This window comes from Heterodontus francisci, chromosome 11 (assembly GCF_036365525.1).
Source record: "Heterodontus francisci isolate sHetFra1 chromosome 11, sHetFra1.hap1, whole genome shotgun sequence".
Taxonomy (NCBI): domain Eukaryota; kingdom Metazoa; phylum Chordata; class Chondrichthyes; order Heterodontiformes; family Heterodontidae; genus Heterodontus; species Heterodontus francisci.
This window is the reverse complement of record NC_090381.1, coordinates 21,376,454-21,398,729: the sequence shown is the minus strand read 5'-3', so window position 1 is coordinate 21,398,729 and position 22,276 is coordinate 21,376,454. Positions and strand designations below refer to the sequence as shown.

The 22,276-nt window shown below is 44.9% G+C and overlaps 1 protein-coding gene across 5 annotated transcripts in view; it reads left to right on the top strand.

Moving 5' to 3' along the window:
- Positions 1–22,276, top strand: part of LOC137375126 (anoctamin-7-like) — a 145,720-nt gene that overhangs the window by 112,033 nt on the left and 11,411 nt on the right. For 4 of the 5 annotated variants that reach the window (XR_010975932.1, XR_010975933.1, XM_068041784.1 and 1 more), the window contains 5 exons: positions 209–306; positions 1,719–1,855; positions 13,175–13,380; positions 16,349–16,491; positions 19,737–19,827. Coding sequence is in view for 3 of the 5 variants with exons in the window: in XM_068041784.1 (XP_067897885.1) it covers positions 209–306; positions 1,719–1,855; positions 13,175–13,380; positions 16,349–16,491; positions 19,737–19,827 (675 nt within the window). In the remaining 2 variants the exon portion in view is untranslated. Of the gene's footprint in view, positions 1–208; positions 307–1,718; positions 1,856–13,174; positions 13,381–16,348; positions 16,492–19,736; positions 19,828–21,365; positions 21,408–22,276 lie in introns of those variants that run through there. The other variant, XM_068041785.1, reaches the window with a different exon arrangement.

Sequence of the window (22,276 nt, the reverse complement as noted above, 5' to 3'; positions counted from 1 at the left end):
TTAACTAGATTAGACATGACTTACATCTAACAAGGTCATGCTGGCTCTCTCTGATTAAAGTATGATAGCTCTCTCTGATCATTGTATGGCAGCCCATTATGGGTTTTCACTGTATCATCCTCTCCATTGTTTGTTGATCAGCCCTGTGCCTTTTTCCAATGACTTGTCAAACATAATACAGATCATTAGTTCCTATTTATTTTTCCAGTGTGGAGCTGGTGGATGCCTGATTGAACTGGCTCAGGAACTGCTTGTTATCATGGTTGGAAAACAAATCATCAACAATGTGCAGGAATTTGTCATCCCGTGAGTATCTGCTTCAATGTGAATAGGAATGGGGAGAGGTTAGCTAGTAAAAAAATCTATTCAAACAAGAATGGTGAAGGATCTGTTTGCTGATCATAAACAATTACATTATTTACACAAATATTCATGAGTTGAAAATGCAGGTAGGGTGAAGTAGGAACAGATGTAGACCGTTCAGCCCCTCTAGCCTGTTCCACCATTTAAATTAGATCATGTCTGACCTGTACCGTAGCTTCCTCTACCCGTCTTGGTTCTGTAGCCCTCAATACCTTTGCCTAACAAAAATCTAGCACTTTGACTTTTGAAATTTTCAATTGGTGCCTAACCTCAACAACGTTTTAGGGTGAGAGTTTCAGATTTTCACTACCCTTTGTCACAAATAAATAGAGCAGGCGGAAGCTTGTGTTGAGTTGAATGGCTTGTTTCTGTGCTGTAAATCCTATGTAATTTTATGTAAATCCAAACTGTCATCTCTTCCTGATGTTTCAGCCTCCCCCAGGAATGAAATATTAGTTGGCTGTGAATCGTTCTTTTTGTGGATTTGAATGATCATGTTCTCTCCCCATTCCCTCTCCTGCTCTCTCCAGGTCGCACGTCAACTGTACTGTAGAGGGCAAGGCTACAAAATCCTTGCAGGCATGTTGCCAAGTGTCTGAGGCCAATTCTCCCACCAATCCCTGCCCCACCATTTTCCCTCCAACTACAGGAAATTATCTTGTGACCACTTGATACTTCCCCAAAATAGCTGACACTCAGTTGAAACTGGGCAGAGTATCAAATCAAACTTCTGTTCACCCCTGTGTGACTAATATATTGATGCTATCACAGGCAGTGCTACCAGCCTGCTTCATCTACAAACTAAATGGACAAAGTAGTGAACCAGAATGGGGAACCACAGTACAGATTGTGGCAACGTTCCCATTTATTCTGAGCATAAAGTGGCCACCTTCCAAAGACTGATATACTTTTGCAATGCTTTAAACTGAAGAGTGGAAGATGCTTTTAGCAAAAGTTTACTACACACTATCTGCTGACCCTTCCACCTCACCAATCCTTTAGGCGTCATTGGTCATTGACGCTCTACCCTAGATGCATCATTGATGGGCATTGACCACGTATCCTAGGTGCATCATTGGGCACTGACTATCTACCCTAGCTACATTGCTGATGCACATTGCCACCTACCCTTGGTGCATTGTTGATGGGCATTGACCATCTACCAAAGGTGCATCGCTGTCTTGATTCAGACTTCAAGTGTTAGGAAACCATAACTAAAAGCAACCCTACATATCTGTGGTGTGTGTTTGCTGGTGTCTTTAGCCACACCAGCAGAAAAGTTTCCTACATATGTCTGACTTTGAGGTTTCATGAGTTACTTTCTTTTGAATATTGTTGTGTTACTTATTGAACAGGAAGATGAAATATTGGTGGCAGAAGAGGAAATTGAAGGGCACAGCTAAAGAAGAGTCCATTCCAGTCCATCAGCCCTGGGAGAAGGATTACGAGCTACTGGACTGTGAGGGGCTCTTTGATGAGTACCTTGAGATGGGTAGGTAGTTTTCCAGAACATTATGTGAATCTGGTGGAGATCAGAGTCAGGTTGATCCTGTGGGTGAGGAAGACTTCACAACTTATGTGTGAGACTTATAAGATAGGTTATGTAGGGCCCATCCTCTTCCCTCACTTCATAACTCAGTTAATTATTAATGCATAAAAACTAGATTACATTTTCATTTCTTTCTTTCTTTGAGTTGCTTTCTTGCCTGGTCCCTTGAATTGCAGGCCAATAGGGCTAATGGGATGAGGATAGGATTTACACCCAATCCTCTGACAATGAAAACAAATGTTCCAGGAGCCGTAGAGTCATAATGTCACAGGAGGCCGTTCGGCCCATTAAGTCCACGTCGGCTCTCTGTAGAGCAATCCAATCAGACCCATTTGCCAGCTCTATCACAGCAGCTCTGTAAGTTTATTTTCCTTAATTGCCCATCCAAATTCCTTTTGAAATCGTTTCTCGTCTCTGCTTCCACCACCCTCATAGGCAGCGAGTTCCAGGTCAACAGCACTTGCTGTGTAAAAAAGTTCTTCCTCACATACCCCCTGCATCTTTTGCTCAAAAACATAAATCTGTATCCCCTAGTCTGTGTACAATCAGCTAATGGGAACAGCTTTTCTTTGTCTACCCTATCCAAACCTGTCATAATCATGTACACCACTATCAAATCTCCCCTCAATCTCCTTTTCTCCAAGGAGAACAATCCCAGCTTCTCCAACCTAACCTTGTAACTAAAATCTCTTATCCCTGGAGCCATAGAGCCATAAAAAAATTATGCCACAGAAGGAGGCCATTAAGCCCATTATGTAAACCGGCCAAAGAAAACTAGCCGCCCCATCTAATCCCACCTTCCAGCACTTGGTCCATAACCTTGCAGGTTACAGCACTTTTTAAAAGAGGGTTTCTGCCTCCACCACCATTCCTGTCAGTGAATTCCAGACACCCACCACCCTCTGGGTGAAAAAGTTTTTCCTCATGTCCCCTCTAATCCTTCTACCAATCATCATAAATCTGTGCCCCCTGGTAATTGACATCTCCGCCATTCTTTTCAGGCCCCTCATAATTTTGTACACCTCAATTAAGTCACCCCTAAGCCTCCTCTGTTCTAAGGAAAATAGCCCTAGCCTATCCAATCTTTCCTCATGGCTACAACTTTTGAGCCCTGGCAACATTCTTGTAAATCTCCTCTGTACTCTCTCCAGAGCAATTATTTCCTTCCTGTAATGTGGTGACCAGAACTGTACGCAATACTCCAGCTGTGGCCTAACCAGCATTTTATACAGTTCCAGCATTACATCCCTACTTTTGTATTCAATACCTCGGCCAATAAAGGAAAGCATTCCATATGCCTTCTTCACTTTATCTGCCTGTCCTGCCACCTTTTACCATTCTGGTAAATCTCCCCCGTACCCTCTCAAGGACCCTCACATCCTTCCTAAAGGGCGATGACCAGAACTAAACGCAATACTTCAGTTGTGGCCTAACCAGAGGTTTATAAAGGTTCAGCATAACTTCTGCTTTTGTACTCAATACTTCTACTTATGAAGCCCAAGATCCCATATGCTTTGCTAACTATTCTCTCAATATGTTCTCCCACCTTAAAAATCAATGCACATGTACCCTCAGATCCCTCTGTGACTGTACACTCTTTAGAACTGTACCGTTTAGTCTATATTGCCTCTCCCTATCCTTTTGCCAAAATGCATCACCCTACACTTCTATGTATTAAATTCCATTTGCCACTTGTCTGTCCATTCTGCTAGCCTATCTATGTCCTGTTGCAGTCAATTTTTTTATTTTTATTCGTTTTTTGGGATGTGGGTGTTGATGGCTAGGCCAGCATTTATTGCCCATCCCTAATTGCCCTTGAACTAAATGGCTTGCTAAGCCATTTTGGAGGGCATTTACCAGTCAACCACATTGCTGTGGGTTTGGAGTCACATGTAGGCCAGACCAGCTAATGACGGCACATTTCCCTAAAGGACATTAGTGAACCAGATGGGCTTTACAACAATTGGCAATGGTTTCATGGTCACCATTAGACTAGCTTTTTTTTATTTTTAATTCCAGATTTAGTCATTGAATTCAAATTTCACCATCTGCTGTGGTGGAATGCAAACCCGTGTACCCAGACCATTAGACTGGCCTCTGGATTACTCACTGTCTGCCACACCTTCAAGTTTTCAAATTTTCCTCTCTATTCTAAGTTCCAAGTAATTTATATATAGCAAATAAAGCAGTGATCTAGCACTGAACCTTGGGGAACACCACTGTCTACCATCCTCCAATCTGAAAAACAACTATTTACTGTGACTCACTGTTTTCTGTCCAATGTTTTACCAAGTTGACACTGACCCTTTTATTCCCCTGTTCTTCTTCAAAATAGTGTCATGGGTAGCAGAGATAGGCAGCGCCATGTTGCACCGTGGACATTTGACAAAATTATTGACTCAGCTATGGACATGGGGTGCAATTAATCTGTATATAAAGTGTATAGTCAATTTAATGTCATCAAAACACAGTCTGATTTAAAACACTTTTCTCCCTATAAATAAAGTAGCTAAGCATACAAACATCAATGGAGAGCAGCACATATGTATTAGCTCACTAGCAATCAAAATAATATGTAATGCCAATGCGAATTACTTATGTTGACAGAATAGAGTTAGCTACATCGTGTCATGGGGTGGTAGATGGATCTTATCGGATGACCTCTGTGGATTCACACTGTCAGGAGTGCAAATTCATCCACTAAACCATGAAACTCAAGGAGAGGATTGTTATTGTGGTTATTGAGGTGAGGCAGTAGAAAAATCAGCAATAGGAAAACTGACCATTTCTCAAACTGCTGTCGTCACAAGACAATTTAAACCATGATATAAAACAACAAAGAACAGTACATAACACGAGTCTTTAAACTTGTATTTTAAAGTACGCTAGCTACTAGGTTATTTTAAAGCACAAGGTTAAATGCTTGGAGCAGGGGTGTCCAACCTTTTCACATGGGGGGGCCACTTTACAATTTTTGTCTTACATAGGGGGCTGGTGTGACAATTTCAGAAAAATAAAGGCATTTAAGAATTATCTTACTATTAATCAAAACAACAAATGTGCATTTATGTGAAGAAGCTTTAAATGAGAAAACTAATTTATTGACTTACTTTCTCTTCACTATGTTGGACACTGATTTAGTGAGACAGCTGGCTTTTTTTTGCTTGCACAAGTAGTCAATGTCTGCCCACACAATTATTGTTGCGATGCGGAGTATTCTGGATAGATGTCCATCTGTCAGGAGTGATCTAGAACGCTCTCTCTCCCTCCTCTCTCTCTGTCTGTCTCTCTCCCCCTTCCTCTCTGTGTCAAAGAACAAAGAACAGTACAGCACAGGAACAGGCCATTCGGCCCTCCAAGCCTGCGCCGATCATGATGCCTGTCTAAACTAAAACCTTCTGCACTTCCGGGGTCCGTATCCCTTGATTCCCGTCCTATTCATGTATTTGTCAAGATGCCTCTTAAACGTCGCTAACATACCTACGTCCACCACCTCCCCCGGCAGCAAGTTCCAGGCACTCAGCACCCTCTGTGTAAAAAGTTGCCTCGCCTCTAAACTTTGTCCCTCGCACCTTAAACCTATTTCCCCTAGCAACTGACTCTTCCATCCTGGGAAAAAGCTTCTGACTATACACTCTGTCCATGCCACTCATAACTTTGTAAACCTCTATCAGGTCGCCCCTCCACCTCCGTCGTTCCAGTGAAAACAATCCGAGTTTATCCAACCTCTCCTCATAGCTAATACCCTCCAGACCAGGCAACATCCTGGTAAACCTCTTCTGTACCCTCTCCAAAGCCTCCACATCCTTCTGTTAGTGTGGTGACCAGAATTGTACGCAATATTCCAAGTGTGGCCGAACTAAAGTTCTGTACAGCTGCAGCATGACTTGCCAATTTTTATACTCTATGCCCTGACCGATGAAGGCAAGCATGCCGTATGCCTTCTTGACTAACTTATCCACCTGCGTTGCCACTTTCAGTGATCTGTGGACCTGTACGCCCAGATCTCTCTGCCTGTCAATACTCCTAAGGGTTCTGCCATTTACTGTATACTTCCCACCTGCATTAGACCTTCCAAAATGCGTCACCTCACATTTGTCCGGATTAAACTCCATCTGCCATTTCTCCGCCCAAGTCTCCAACCGATCTATATCCTGCTGTATCCTCTGACAATCCTCATCACTATCCGCAACTCCACCAACCTTTCTGTCGTCCGCAAACTTACTAATCAGACCAGCTACATTCTCCTCCAAATCATTTATATATACTACAAACAGCAAAGGTCCCAGCACTGATCCCTGCGGAACACCACTAGTCACAGCCCTCCATTCACAAAAACAGCCTTATCTATGTTCCCCCCTCTCTGTGTTTCCCCCTCTGTGTTATTCCCCCCTTTGTTGTCACCCCCCCCATTCCCCCCTTTCTCTCTCTCTGTCCCCCTCTCTCTCTTTCTGCCCCCCCTCTCTCTGCCCTCTCTCTCTCTGCCGTTTCCCCCCCCCCCCCACTCCCATCTCTCTCTCTGCACCTGCCCCCCACCTCTCTCTGACCGTTGCTGAGAGTGGGAACAGTGGTTTCTGAACATCGGACAGCTTCGTGGTTTTCCGGCAGGTTCGATTTTTCTGGAGAACTCCTGGAGAACCCCAAATCTGTCCAAAGTCTGAAGCCACTGTTCCTCCTCTCAGCACCTGTCAGCTGTGAATATGGAAAGTAGTGTTAATGAGCCATAGATAAAGATCTAAGCTCAGAAATTCCAATTCAGCTGTAGAAATGACAGCTGTGATTTTTATTAAAGCCAGTCTGGTTAGAAAGAAGAAGCCAATGGAAAATTTCTCATCCCTGAAATTAGCAGTCACGGACCTCAAATTTTTTTACCATGGATACTGGTGTCTGTACTTGGACACGCTGCCAACCCCTGATGGGTAGCTGTGTACTGCTGCAGGCCTGATAGATGCAGTTAACTTTAATCAGTGTCTTTTCTGTGAGGTATTACATAGAGTAATTGTGGGCGAAGAGTCTGTTACTTAGAGGGTAGTAGTTTTTCAACTTGTTGTCCACGTGTATTAGCAATATTAGGGATCAGCTGACCATTATAGGAACCGTACTATTTTCCAGTCCATTGGTCTCAGTATGTTGCATAGAGAGTAATGGTAATTTTGAGCATTATATAGAAATTAATGGTGGGTTGGAGTTTTTCTTTAATTCATTCTCAACATCTGGGTGTCAGTGGTAAGGCAAGCATTTATTACCTGTTCCCAGATGCCCTGAGAAGGTGGTATACTGGGCAGCATCTGTGGAGAGAGAAGCAGAGTTAACATTTCAGATCTGTAACCTTTCATCAGAACCACAATCTGTAACCTCATGGCCTGGCAATATCCCTCACTCTACCATTACCATCAGCCCCAGAGGACCAAACCTGGATCAATGAGAAGTGTAGAAGAGCATGCCAGGAGCAACACCAGGTGTACCTAATAATGAGATGCCAACCTGGTGAAGCTATAACACAGGAGTATGTGCATGCTAAACAGTGGAAGCAGCATGCGATAGACAGAGCAAAGCATTCCCACAACCAATGGATCAGATCTAAGCTCTCCAGTCCTGCCACATCCAATCGTGAATGGCAGTGGGCAATTAAACAACCATCAGGAAGAGGAAGCTCCACAAATAGCCCCATCTTCAATGATGGCGGAGCCAGCACATCAGTGCAAAAGACAAGACTGAAACATTTGCAACCATCTTCAGCCAGAAGTGCCGAGTTCATGATCCATCTCAGTCTCCTCCTGAGGTCCCCAGCATCATAGATGCCAGTCTTCAGCCAATTCGATTCACTCCGCATGATATCAAGAAATGGCTGAAGGTACCGGATACTGCAAAGGCTATGGGCACTGACAACATCTCGGCTGTAGTGGACTTGTGCTCCAAAACTAGCCCATGTCCCTAGCCAAGCTGTTCCTGCACAGCTACTACACTGGCATTTATCCGATAATGTGGAAAATTGCCCAGTATGTCCCGTACTCAGAAAGCAGAACAAAATCCAATCCGGCCAATTATCGCCCTATCAGTCTTCTCTCAATCATCAGCAAAGTGATGGAAAGTGTCATTGACTGTGCTATCAAGTAGCACTTACACTGCTGTAACCTGTTCACCAAAGCTCAGTTTGGGTTCTGCCATGGCCACTCAGCTCCTGACCCCATTACAGCCTTGGTTCAAACATGGACAAAAGAGCTGAATTCCAGAGGTGAAGTGAGAGTAATTCCCCTTAACATCAAGGCAGCATTTGACTAAGTATGGCATCAAGAATCCCTAGAAAAATTGAGGTCAATGGGAATCGGAGAAAACTCTCCACTGGTTGAAGTCATACCGAGCACAAAGGAAGATGGTTGTGATTGTTGGAGGCCAATAATCTCAGTCCAGGACATTACGGCAGGGGTTCCTCAGGGTAGTGTCCTCGGCCTAAACATCTTCAGCTGCTTCTTCAATGACCTTCCCTCCATCATAAGGTCAAAAGTGGGGATGTTCGCTGATGATTGCACAATGTTCAGTACCATTCGCGACTCCTCAGATACTGAAGCAGTCCGTGTAGAAATGCAGCAAGATCTGGACAATATCCAGGCTTGGGCTGATAAATGGCAAATAACATTTGTGCCAGGCAATGACCATCTCCAACATGAGAGAATTAAATCATCTCCCCTTGATATTCAACAACATTACTATCGCTGAATCCCCCACTATCAACATCCTGGGGGTAATCATTGTTGTGTTTATCTTTCTTTAACACAAACACACCAACCACACGAGGAGGATTGGTAACTTAAAAAAGTGGATTATTTATTTGAAGATATGAAACTATGTACAACAATAACTGTGAGTTTCACTAACTGGTCGCTCTGACTGCTCCTAACTTCTGCTCACTGATTACATGAGTCTTGTCTTTTGCCTCCTTGTCTCGAGAGACAATGAGGTGGTCAGTGGTTTGTGAAGCAGCGCCTGGAGTGGCTATAAAGGCCAATTCTAGAGTGACAGACTCTTCCACAGGCGCTGCAGATAAAATTGGTTGTCGGGGCAGTTACACAGTTGACTCTCTCCTTGCACTTCTGTCTTTTTTCCTGCCAATTGCTAAGTCTCTTCGACTCGCCACTCTTTAGCCCCGCCTTTATTTCTGTCCGCCAGCTCTGGCGATCACTGGCAACTGACTCCCACGACTTGTGGTCAATGTCACAGGACTTCATGTCGCATTTGCAGACGTCCTTAAAGTGGAGACATGGACGGCCGGTGGGTCTGATACCAGTGACAAGCTCAATGTACAATGCGTCCTTGGGGATCCTGCCATCTTCCATGCGACTCACATGGCCAAGCCATCTCAAGCGCCGCTGGCTCAGTAGGATGTATATGCTGGGGATGTTGGCTGCCTTGAGGACTCCTGCGTTGGAGATACGGTCCTGCCACCTGATGCCAAGGATTCTCCGGAGGCAGCGAAGATGGAATGAGTTGAGACGTCGCTCTTGGCTGACATACGTTGTCCAGGCCTCGCTGCCATAGAGAAAGGTAGTGAGGACACAGGCTTGAAACACTCAGACTTTTGTGTTCCGTGTCAGTGCGCCATTTGCCCACACTCTTGGCCAGTCTGGACATAGCAGCGGATGCCATTTCCATGCGCTTGTTGATTTCTGCATCGAGAGACAGGTTACTGGTGATAGTTGAGCCTAGGTAGGTGAACTCTTGAACCACTTCCAGAGCGTGGTCACCAATATTGATGGATGGAGCATTTCTGACATCCTTTCCCATGATGCTCGTTTTCTTGAGGCTGATGTTTAGGCCAATTCGTTGCAGGCAGCCGCAATCCTGTCAATGAGTCTCTGCAGACACTCTTCTGTGTGGGATGTTAATGCAGCATCGTGAGCAAAGAGGAGTTCCCTGATGAGGACTTTCCGTACTTTGGTCTTCGCTCTTAGACGGGCAAGGTTGAATAACCTGCCATCTGCGCTTGCGTGGAGGAAAATTCCTTCTTCTGAAGACTTGAACGTATGTGAGAGCAGCAGGGAGAAGAAGATCCCAAAAAGTGTGGGTGCGAGAACACAGCCCTGTTTCACGCCACTCACGATAGAAAAGGGGTCTGATGAGGCACCGCTATGCTGAATTGTGCCTTTCATATTGTCATGGAATGAGGTGATACTTAGTAGCTTTGGTGGACATCCGATCTTTGCTAGTAGTCTGAAGAGACCACGTCTGCTGACGAGGTCAAAGGCTTTGGTGAGATCTATGAAAGCAACGTAGAGGGGCATCTGTTGTTCGCGGCATTTCTCCTGTAGCTGGCGAAGGTAGAACAGCATGTCAATGGTGGATCTCTCTGCTCGAAAGCCGCACTGTGCCTCAGGGTAGACACGCTCAGCCAGCTTCTGGAGCCTGTTTAAAACGACTCGAGCGAAGATTTTCCCCATTATGCTGAGCAGGGAGATTCCACGGTAGTTTTTGCAGTCACCGTGGTCACCCTTGTTCTTATAGAGGGTGATGATATTGGCATTGCGCATGTCCTGTGGTACTGCTCCCTTGTCCCAGCACAGGCAAAGCAGTTCATGGAGTGCTGAGAGTATAGCAGGCCCCGTCCTTCCCAGGGGCTTTTCCACTGGCTAGAGAATCAATGGCATCACTGAGTTCCGATTTTGTTGGCTGTTCGTCCAGCTCAACCATGACTGGCAGAGACTGGGCTACATTGAGGGCGGTATCAGTGACAACATTTTCCCTGGAGTACAGTTCTAGGTAGTGCTCCACCCAGCGGTCCATTTGCTTGCGTTGGTCAGTGATCGTTTCCTCTGATTTAGATTTGAGGGGGGCCATCTTCTTGATGGTTGGCCAAAAAGCTCTCTTCATGCCATCGTATTTGATGTTTCCACTGTCGGAGGCCAGCTGAATATGACTGCATAGGTGTTGCCAGTAGTCATTTGCACAGTGCCTGGCTGTTCTTTGTGCAGCGCTTCTGGCTGCTTTAAGTGCTATGGATGTTAACTCGCTGGGGGCTTTCTTGTAGTTCAACAGTGCAATGCGCTTAGAGGCTATGACAGGTTCCAGCTCTTCAAAGTGAGATTGAAACCAGTCTGCATTCTGCTTCACGCATTTGCTAAAGGTGGTCATTGCTGAGTCATAAATGGCGTCTCTGATGTGGGCCCACTTCGTCTCTGCATCCCCTGCAGGAGTGTTTTGAAGGGCATTTTCGAGTGAATACAGAAGCTTATGCAACAGCAGTGGATAAGAAATTCTGTTAGTGTTGATGCGCGGGTGGCCCTTCTGCTTGGAGTGATGTCTTTGGTTTAGTCTAACTTTGCTGCACACCAGGGAGTGGTCGGTGTCGCAGTCCGCACTGTGGAAGCTGCATGTGATTTGGACTCTGATATACATCATATCTTGTCAGATGATAGACAACAGTTTTAGACACACCCCTTAAAGGTATTCCACAACAACCATTGACCAGAAACTGAACTGGAGCAGCTATGTAAATACTGTGGCTACAAGAGTGGGTCAGAGGCTGCAAATTCTGCGGTGAGTAACTCACCTCCTGTTCCCCAAAGCCTGTCCACCATCTACAAGGCACAAGTCAGGAGTGTGATGGAATACTCTCCACTTGCCTGGATGGGTGCGGCTTCAATAACACTCAAGAAGCTCGACATGAACTTGATCGGCACCACATCTACCACCTTAAACATTCACTCCCTGCATCACCAGTGCACAGTGGCAGCAGTGTGTACCATCTGCAAGTTGCACTCAGCAACTCACCAAGGCTCTTTCAAGAGCATCTTCCAAACCTGCGACCTCTACCACCTAGAAGAACAAGGGCAGCAAATGCATTGAAACACCACTACCTGCAAGTTCCCATCCAAGTCACACACCATCCTGACTTAGAACTACATCGCCATTCCTTCACTGTTGCTGGGTCAAAATCCTGGAATTCCCTCCCTAACAGCACTGTGGGTGTACCAACACCCCATGGACTGCCGCGGTTCAAGAAGGGGGATCATCATCACCTTCTCAATGGCATTTAGGGATAGGCAGCGAATTCTGGCCTCGCTTGCATCCCAGGAATGAAAAAAAAAACAAGAAAGTAAACAGTCATGTTTTCAGATGTAAGTGTTAGTTAAGATAGGCAATGTGGAGTTTAGCTTTATCTATCTTTGCAGGATAGGAACAGGAAGAAGTTTGCAGAACCCTCTCGAAAGAGATTAGATATCAGTGGACTCCATGATGAAGTTGATGTAATGTGTTGTGGAAGAATGGGCCACACACCTCCTTCTGTTTCATTCTCCATAAACCTGTCATGTCAGGAACAGGATGTGTTGATTTGGTGATACCAATCATGCTCCTAAACTGGAACTACCCAGTTTGCTGGCTCGTCATATTTGACCATCGACATAAAGACAGGGCAGCGGACTCCTGATAACAGGTTCATTTGCTGTTTGTGGTGCCTTGCCATGTGCAGATTGAATGCCACATTTGTCCAAATATTAACAGTGAGTACACTTCAAAATGTAATTCATTGGTTGTGAAGCATCTTGGGACATCCTATTGGGACATCTTCTGAGAGGGGTTATATAAATGCAAGTTCTTTCCCAATAAAGGGACTGTTTCCAATGTGTTCAACTCTAGTCAGCAGGGTGTGTGTAACAATGTTACATCTGACTCAGGTGTGTCCCTGGATTTTCCCTAAAGATGACTGTGCCAATGTTAATTGAAGTGCCAGAAAATAATCTGCTTTATTCCTAATTGTTTGTGCTTTTAAGATACTGAGCGTCCACTTGGCTGAATTGTACCACTCTTAACTCTGAGTCAAGGATGTAAACCTCACTCCAGTACATAATCTAGGTTCAATACTGAGAGAGTGCTGCATTGGTGGAAGTGCTGTCTTTAAGAAGAGATGTTAAACTGAGGCTCTATCTGTCTGTTCAGGTGGATGAAAGAGATCTCATACCACCATTTGAAGAAGAGCATGGGAATTCTCCTGGTGTCCTGACCAACATTTATCCCTCAAGCAACACCAATAAGAACAGATTAACTGGTCATTTATTTCATTTGCTGTTTGTGGGTCCTTGCTGTGCACAAAACGGCTGCTGCATTTGCCTACTTCACCGTTGTTTTGTAGGCAAACAAGGCAATCAACGTATGAGGTGCTTTGGGGCATCCAGAGGAAGTGAAAGGTTCTGTATAAATGCAACTCTTTAACATCCACGGCACATTTTAATAAACATTTCTTGATGGTCACCATGTCTCACTTTGCAGTCCTGCAGTTCGGATTCATCACCATCTTTGTTGCTGCCTGCCCATTGGCTCCTTTATTTGCCCTTCTCAATAATTGGATAGAAATCCGCCTGGATGCCAACAAGTTTGTGTGTGAGTGCCGACGGCCGGTCGTGGAGAGAGCCCAGGAGATCGGAATTTGGTTCAACATCCTGGAAATCATCACCACGTTAGCTGTAATAAGTAATGTGAGTACCCCAGCCCTGTGAAGTATCAGTGTAATCTTAAAACATCCTAAATTTGCCATATTGGAAAGACTAAACTTTGAATATTCCCATTTTATATATTCTGTTTATTCACTGTGTAACAAATGCTACCTTTAGGTGCTCATCTGACCCTTGGGGTTTAGTGGGGAATGGTAAGTGTGATAGTGAGCCATGCAGTGCAGAAAGATCTCTTTGCTTTAGCTGATCTCAGCCTGGTGACAGTAGGAAAGCTACAGTTAGCTACAGGCACCCAGAGCAAAACAGATGAGGAAAATAAAATCAGTCAAAACCGCCAGCCCTGATCATGATTCAGCCACCTGAGGTGGAAAGTGTCAGTTTGGAGATATTGATTAAAAACATGTTTTAAGATCAGCAGTGATTTTCCCAATGACCAAATGGCCTGTCTCCCTGGCCTGTCAAAGCTCACACATGACAGATAACCATTTAAATGAGGTATCAATGATTGGCTCTGACTATGCTGATTTTGGCATGTTACCTCTATCCTTGTCTATTCCAGTGCACTCCTGACCCGCCTCCCACATTCTTTCTTCTGTAAACTTGAGGTCATCCAAAACTCTGCTGCCCACATTCTTACTCAGACCAAGTACTATTCAGCTATCACCCATCATCCCTGTGCTCACTGACCTACACTGGCTCCCAGTCAAGCAAAGCCTTGATTTTAAAATTCTCATCCTTGTTTTCAAATTCCTCCATGGCCTCACCCTTCCCTATCACTGTAATCACCTCCAGCCCCACAAATCTCCAAGATATCTGCGCTCATTTAATTCTGGCCTCTTGAACATCCCCAATTTTAATTACTCAATGGTTGGTGGCCCTGTCTTCAGTTGCCTGGGTCCTGGGCTCTGGAATTTGCTCCTTAAATCACTACGGCTCTCCACCTCTCTTTCTTCCCTTAAGGCACTCCTTAAAACCTATCTCTTTGATGAAACTGTCAGCCATCTGCTTTATTACTGCCTTATGTGGCTTGGTGTCAAATTTTACTTAAGTGCACTCCTGTGAAATGCCTTGGGATCTTTTATTATGTTAAAGGTGCTATCAAATTGTTGTTGTTGATTAGCGAAGTGGCCTGTTGCATTTAGGTAGATTGGACTTAAATCTTGTTAAGTTTTCTGTCACAGCACATCTACACAGAGTGGATACTGTGGCATTTTCCTTGGGCCACATAAACTACTACATGCAGATGTCCCACAGATACACCTTTGGCTTCAATGTCACTACTTGATTGGAACAACAACTTAGCAATTGTATCCCTATCTGGATGTGATACAAATACACAGGCATCCAATTGGCTGCTGCCAATTCCATGGCCTGTTTTGACTGGATCAAGACCAAAGATTAATAGATTCCAAATTAATTCTACGTTTGACATGAAGAAAAATTTCAATTTTCCAGACAGTTGAAAACAGAACCCAAAGCCCAGACCTTCTGGGAAACAGTTGCAAATCATTATGCTCTTTCCTGACCTGGCCTCGACTGCTGGTCTTTGCATTTGCCATTGAATGAATAATACAAGGGAAGTGATGCCGAATGTAAAGCCATCTGCTCTGTAAGTGCACTGATGTTAGGCCATTGATCACCTGCAAAGGTTATTTTTTTTATCTTTTATTTATATTTATAGATACAGCACTGAAACAGGCCCTTCGGCCCACCGAGTCTGTGCCAACCAACAACCACCCATTTATACTAATCCTACATTAACCCCATATTCTCTACCACATCCCCACCATCTCCCCACGCCAGGGGTAATTTACAATGGCCAATTTACCTATCAACCTGCAAGTCTTTGGCTGTGGGAGGAAACCGGAGCACCCGGCGAAAACCCACACAGTCACAGGGAGAACTTGCAAACTCCGCACAGGCAGTACCCAGAACTGAACCCGGGTCGCTGGAGCTGTGATGCTAACCACTGTGCCACTGTGCCGCCGTTAGTCTAGATAAATGTCACTACTTCATTAAAGAAATGAGCCTCCCTGTTCCCTCACGTCAGGTACTGCCCCCCGCCCCGCACTTTCAACTCTGCTATCATCAACCCACTCCTCTCTGCACCATCTCCAACCTACTTTTCCTCCCCTTGAACATGTTGTCACCTCCCAAATCTGTAACCAACTCCATGTTTGCCCCTCTCCAATCTGGTTTCCCACCCCAGCATTGAAACAGCCAGACTTGAAATCACAAATGACATCCACTATGATTGTGACCATTGTGGACGAACCCTCCTCATCCTTTTTGATCTGTCTGCAGCCTTTGACATGTTTGATCACATTGTCCTCCGCCCAATCCAGCAACTCTTCGATTTTAAAATTCTCATTCTTATTTTCAAATCCCTCCACGGCCTCAACCTTCCCTATCTCCCTAATCTCTTCTTACAACCAAGGTACCCTCGAATTTTTGTTTTTGCAGTGTGTGGGTGATTTGTTTAAGTGCATGACCCCTTTAAAGTTTCCATGTGGACACAAACATCCAGTAACTTAAAGGGGCCAACTTGTGCGTGGCCTGCGTGGAAACATTTGAGTTGCAGTTTAGAGGGAACATTGCTTACAACCCTCCAAGATCTCTGCATTCCTCCAATTCTGGCCTCTTGTGCATCCCTGATTTTAATTGTCCCACCATTGGCAGCCATGACTTCAGTTGTATCATTCTCTCTTTAAACCTCTTCTCCTCTCTTACTCTCTCTCCTTTAAGATGTTCTTAAAAACCTACCTCGTTGGCCAGACTTTTGGTGAATTGTCCAACTGTCTCCTTATGTGGCTCAGTGCCAATTTATGACTGATAATTGCTCTTGTGCAACTGCTTGGGACACTTGATTATGTTAAAGCCGCTGTATAAATGCAATTAGTTGCTGTTCATACAACAGAACCATACTGGAAGTCCTGACAAAGGTGGCATTGTGGTGAGTGCCATTGTTATGTGCAATTTGTTCTCCCCACAGGCCTTTCTGATAGCATTCACTTCAGATTTTCTGCCTCGCCAATACTACCAATATATGTACCAAAGGGACCTGACTGGCTACATTAACTTCACCTTGGCCTATTCACCTCCCAGCTTTGTCCTGAAGAACAATAGCACGTGCAGGTAAGGCAAGGAGAGGGAGAAACATCGAAAGAGAGGGTTTTACCATCACAGGCTAAGTCAATGAATTCTCCAAAAAGGACCTGGCTGAGTCTGTTTCGAACACTCTACAAGTCACAATGGATTCCTGTGCTGCTGGGGTGGACAGGAGGAGAGGATGTAGCCTGGAGAACAGTATTGAGGCGATACCAAGGTTTTGCTTAGCCTTCTGGGGATTAGGGACTGCCTTTGGGAGATTAAATAGGTCCACACAGGTGGGAAGTATACAGTAAATGGCAGAACCCTTAGGAGTATTGACAGGCAGAGAGATCTGGGCGTACAGGTCCACAGGTCCCTGAAAGTGGCAACGCAGGTGGATAAGGTAGTCAAGAAGGCATACGGCATGCTTGCCTTCATCGGTCGGGCCATAAAGTATAAAAATTGGCAAGTCATCCTGCAGCTGTACAGAACTTTAGTTAGGCCACACTTAGAATATTGCGTGCAATTCTGGTCGCCACACTACCAGAAGGATGTGGAGGCTTTGGAGAGGGTACAGAAGAGGTTTACCAGAATGTTGCCTGGTCTGGAGGGCATTAGCTATGAGGAGAGGTTGGATAAACTTGGATTGTTTACACTGGAACGACGGAGGTGGAGGGGCGACATGACAGAGGTTTACAAAGTTATGAGCGGCTTGGACAGAGTGGATAGTCAGAAGCTTTTTCCCAGGGTGGAAGAGTCAGTTACTAGGGGACATAGGTTTAAGGTGCGAGGGGCAAAGTTTAGAGGGGATGTGCGAGGCAAGTTCTTTACACAGAGGGTGGTGAGTGCCTGGAACTTGCTGCCAGGGGAGGTGGTGGAAGCAGATACGATAGCGACGTTTAAGAGACATCTTGACAAATACATGAATAGGAAGGGAATAGAGGGATACGGTCCCCGGAAGTGCAGAAGGTTTTAGTTTAGGCAGGCATCAAGATCGGTGCAGGCTTGGAGGGCCGAATGGCCTGTTCCTGTGCTGTACTGTTCTTTGTTCATTATAGAGGAGAGTGTACATGAGATGTGAGAGGAGATTAAATGGGCAGGTGGAGTCCAAAATCTAGTAGAATGTACATGGATTGTGGGAGAACAACTTGTAAGAAACATTCTGTCCCTCCTTTTCTGAGGCATGCTACTCCACAGACACCACGGACTGAATTTTAACCTAAAAATATAGGCAGGTTTGGGTCGGGTGGTTAACATCTGAGAAATCTGTTTCCTGGCATTGAGGTTTAACTGTCTTTAGTTGAGGCCAGAAGGTGGATGGGCAACCAACCTGATCCGAGGAGGCAGGTTGAAACTTTAAATATGATAATGAGCCTGCGAGCCTCGTTGTTATTCAGCTTTTCAATTTCAACTGCTGTCAGCTGGGTTTCCTGAGTGTTGGGAAGGCTGCCAGCTTCTTCGAGGTGAGGACTTGGCAGATTCAGGAGGTGAGTGCTTTTACACCTACTCACCTACCTTCTAGATCCATGTGCCTACCTGAGGAACCTCCACAATTGAACATGCCTCCACCCAACCTCCCCCTGAGGCCATGATACCATCAGGCCTCCAACCTCCCCTACACGGCCTTTGATTCCCACCGCCCCCTCCCCCCACCCCACAGGAATTGGCAGCCCACTCTATTGACCTGGGTGAACCACACCTTTCAGAGTCCTCCCAATGGCTCGGGTAATTAAATTCAGCCCCAGCAGCCTCCCCAAAGGGTGTCAAAGACTCCATTCCAAATCCTGTGTACAGCAGCTTCACATAACAGTTACTTGAGCTACATGTGTGGCACAAGCCTGCTGAAAGATACCCGGCATATCGGAGGTGCTGGAAGCTGCAACACCAGGTGGACATGATGAGTTAGCCCCATGGTTTTAAATGCTTGCGAGTGGATTTATAATCCATTTGCACAGGGAGCTGCCATTTTTGCACACAGACTGTGTCTGTGGCCAGATATCAGGTCACAATAGATGCGTCCAACAGCCTCCCTACACTTTGGGGTTAATATTCAAAGACTTTGCTCCCAGTCTCGCTGGTGAATATCAGGAAGTAGACAGTGTGACCTCTAACCCTGATTCTCAATCTACGCTGCTGTCAATCAAGACTCAGTGGCAGGTGCAAACTCTGTATAGTTACTGCTATAACTCTTGAGTAAGGACCACTAAATCAGTCCTTTTTGTCAATTTAGAAACGCAAGTTTCAGTTTTTTTTATTTTTAGCATCAATATCCAGGAAGAAATTGGAGAGGATTGCGAGAGGGCCCTTAAAAGCCAGGAAACTCAATAAAAACAGTAAACATCAGGTTGTATTTTGAACATCTCTAATCCGCAAAAAAGCAACGTTTGATAAAAGTACTACCTGATAGATTTGTCAGCAAAATTAAAGCTCATGGGAATAAAGGCAGTGGCAGTGTGGATACAAGATTAGCTAAGGAATAGGAAACAGAGAGTTCCTGATGTACACCCATTCAAAGACCTGATTTTTGGTTTTTTTTAAATGGGAACTTTTTTCCAAAGTCAAGACAACAGTTTTTAATCGATTCATCTTGCAAAAAAATCCAGGAATTTATGGATGGAAACAAATTTTAAAGGTCCCTATCCATGAGGTTTATCCAAGGAGCCAGTACAAATATGTATATTGTAACATTCTACAGCGTTGTTAACGTCAGTTATTCATTCACAGGATGTGGACATCATTGGCAAGACCACCATTTATTGCCCATCCCTTATTGACCTTGAGAAGGTGATGGTGAGCCAACTCATTGAACTGCGCTGTATTCTGTGTGGTGTAGGTAGACCAACAGTGCTGTTAGGGAGAGAGATTTTGACCCAGCGACAGTGAACGAACAGCGATATAGTTCCAAGTCATGCTGATGTGTGACTTGGAGGGAAACTTAGAGGTGGTGGTGTTCCCATTTGCCTTCTAGGTGGTAGAGGTTGCAGGTTTGGAAGGTGTTGTCAAAGGAGCCTCGGCGAATTGTTGCACTGCATCTCATAGACCGGTGGTGGATGGGTGTCAATCAAGCGGGCTGCTTTGTCCTGGATGGTGTCGAGCTTCTTGAGTGTTGGTGGAGCTGCACCCATCCAGGCAAGTGGAGAGGATTCCATCACACTGCTGACTTGTGCCTTGTAGATGGTGGACAGGCTTTGGGCAGTCCTGGAACATGTGAAATTCAGGAATAATGTGATTGATTCATTGCCTGAAGTGATTAGCTATCCATAAAGGTGTATGTGTTTGCTAATTTGCAGGTACAGAGAGTTCAGGGATCACAATGGCCACTTGAGCTTGACATACTGGAACCTATTGGCTATTCGTTTGGCATTTGTCATTGTGTTTGAGGTGAGTTGGTGTGATTTAACATGTGGAGAACATTATAAATGTACAGTACATGGTACAGAACATCAGTCTGAGATAGTATCCATACAAGAAGTTCTGTGTAAAGATGTACATTTAAGAAATGACAATATGCATACTTCAAATATCACGAAACAGCTCAGAACTTGAAGTCAGACAATTCATTTTACTATTAATGGTTTAACCTCACCACAGAAAGGGGAGAGAAAACAGAAAGTATTTACATTCTGCTCACTTTGCTGATCAAAGTGGAGGATGTTGAATGGGTTGTATATTTCTTTCAACTCTGTCCCGTCCTGAACTAGGACAGCAGATATGCTCAGTGTAGGGTTGGCAACCCTCCAGGATTGTCCTGTATGCTCCACAATCACTCTCTTGGACTCGGATTTAAAAAAACAATTCTTTTTTTAAATTTTCTTTGAAAACTTTTGTTTATTAATTATAAAAATATTGGCGCTGGTGTAAAAGGCTGTTTGGCTGGGCAACTGGAGGCAGAAGATCATGTGATGAAACCTCCAGGAAGATGTCCAACCAGAGTTGGCAACCCTCAGCTTCACAAGTGGAATTATTTGGGTTCAAATGGACTTACTATCTGCTGGCCCTCCATCAACTCCCAACATAAAACGCGCAGAAGTGCATCGGATGGCCCCAAATTAGGCTTGGAGCCATATATGCTGAGTGCCCTCGTCTGTTGTTGGCTTTGGGAGCCCTTGTTTGGGATGGAACTCTTGCCTGTCCCAAACATGGTCCCCAGTGGTAGGAGCGGGAAGTCTCAGACAGGTGTTCCTTTGGCTCTCTCTGGGCCCCACTTCCTGGTCGACAGTTGTGGGGCCCACTAGGACCTGGGGCCTCAACTCCCAAAAAAACCGTCACTATATCTGCGGTCTGACTGGCCCCTTTCGCAAGGTGGAGCTGATAGGCGCTGTGAACTATTTCTTCTTATTTGAGGCTACTATACACATCTCCTGTGCTCAAAACTTGAAACGCGCCCATGATGGCGCAGGCATTCACTATGATTATTTATAACACCCACCACACAAGCTCCCTACCCCCACCCTCACATTCCAGGAGGGCAACAATGGGAGTTCCCACTGGTTAGATCCCAACAATTAGTCCGTGATCAATGGCCGCCCCCAGGTTTCTACAGCCGACAAGTTCAGTGTTAATACAAAGGGGTTTTGGGTTTGTAGAGACACTAACTCTGTGTCAGATAAGTCAGTGTTCACGCTCCAGAACAACATGGAGAGAGAATTCCTTGATTTTGTAATAGAGTACAGTAGGTGATAGTGAATCAGTAACCCGTTTTACATCTCTCCCCATTTTTATTCATTACCCGTTTCACACTACTGCTTCAAGTCGAGATCTGCACCCTACTCCATAGAGTCTCACTCTGCTTCATTCGAGCCCCAATACAGAATACAGTCAGTAACACTAATTAAACCACTCGGCAGCAGTGTTCCAGTGATAGTGTGAATGCAGCCTGAATATCATTCCAAATTAATCTCCTGCTTTCCCTCTGTTAGAACTATCTGTGAGATTGGGGACTTGGTCTTGGCCTTTGGGTGTAATGTCATTGAGGTAAGCAGTAAGTTCAATTTTTCCCAATGCTTCAGCTTGAGGTAGTTTTACACTGAGTAACATTGCCCTCTACTGATAATTACACAGTATCATTGGAGTCCAAACAATGGAGAGAAACATCCGAGCTACCTTCTTCATGAAACACAACCATGTGGGAGATATGTCTTAATGGTGACAGTTCCACATACGGAAGAGGAGGAGGCCATTCAGCCCTTGAGCCTACTCTGCCATTCAATTAGGACATGGCTGATCAGTTGTATCTACCAGCCTTTGCTCCATATCCCTCAATACCCAAAAAACAAAATCTATCCATTTCAGTCTTAAAAATTTCTGCTGACCTTCCAGCATTCACAGCCTTTTCGTGGAGAGAGTTCCAGATTTCCAATACCCTTTGTGTGAAAAAAATAGTCCTGATTTCACTCCTGAATGGCCTAGCTCTAATTTTAAGACTGTACCCTCCTCAGGATACTACATTTTAAGCTGTGACTGTACGGGAAACCTAAATTACATTGGAATTACAACACGGAACAGGCCATTCTGTCCAAACAGTCCCTGTTAGTGTTTGTCCTCCACATGGGCAGTAGCCCTAATCCCATGTGCCCACTCTGCTCCCATCTCCCTTTAGATCTCTTTCCGTCAATCCTCTATCTAACCTATTCTTAAACATTGGCATGATCTCTGCTTCAATCACTAACTGCTTCATCCAGAGCCTCACAACCTCTGTGCAAAAGAACAGTTTCTCCTGGTCTTGGCCATAAAAGTCTTACTTTCTTATCAATGTCCCTTTGTTCTGGAAACAGGCTGTTTCTACTGAGTATAGCCCATCCCTTCATAATGTTAAACATCCCCATCAAAT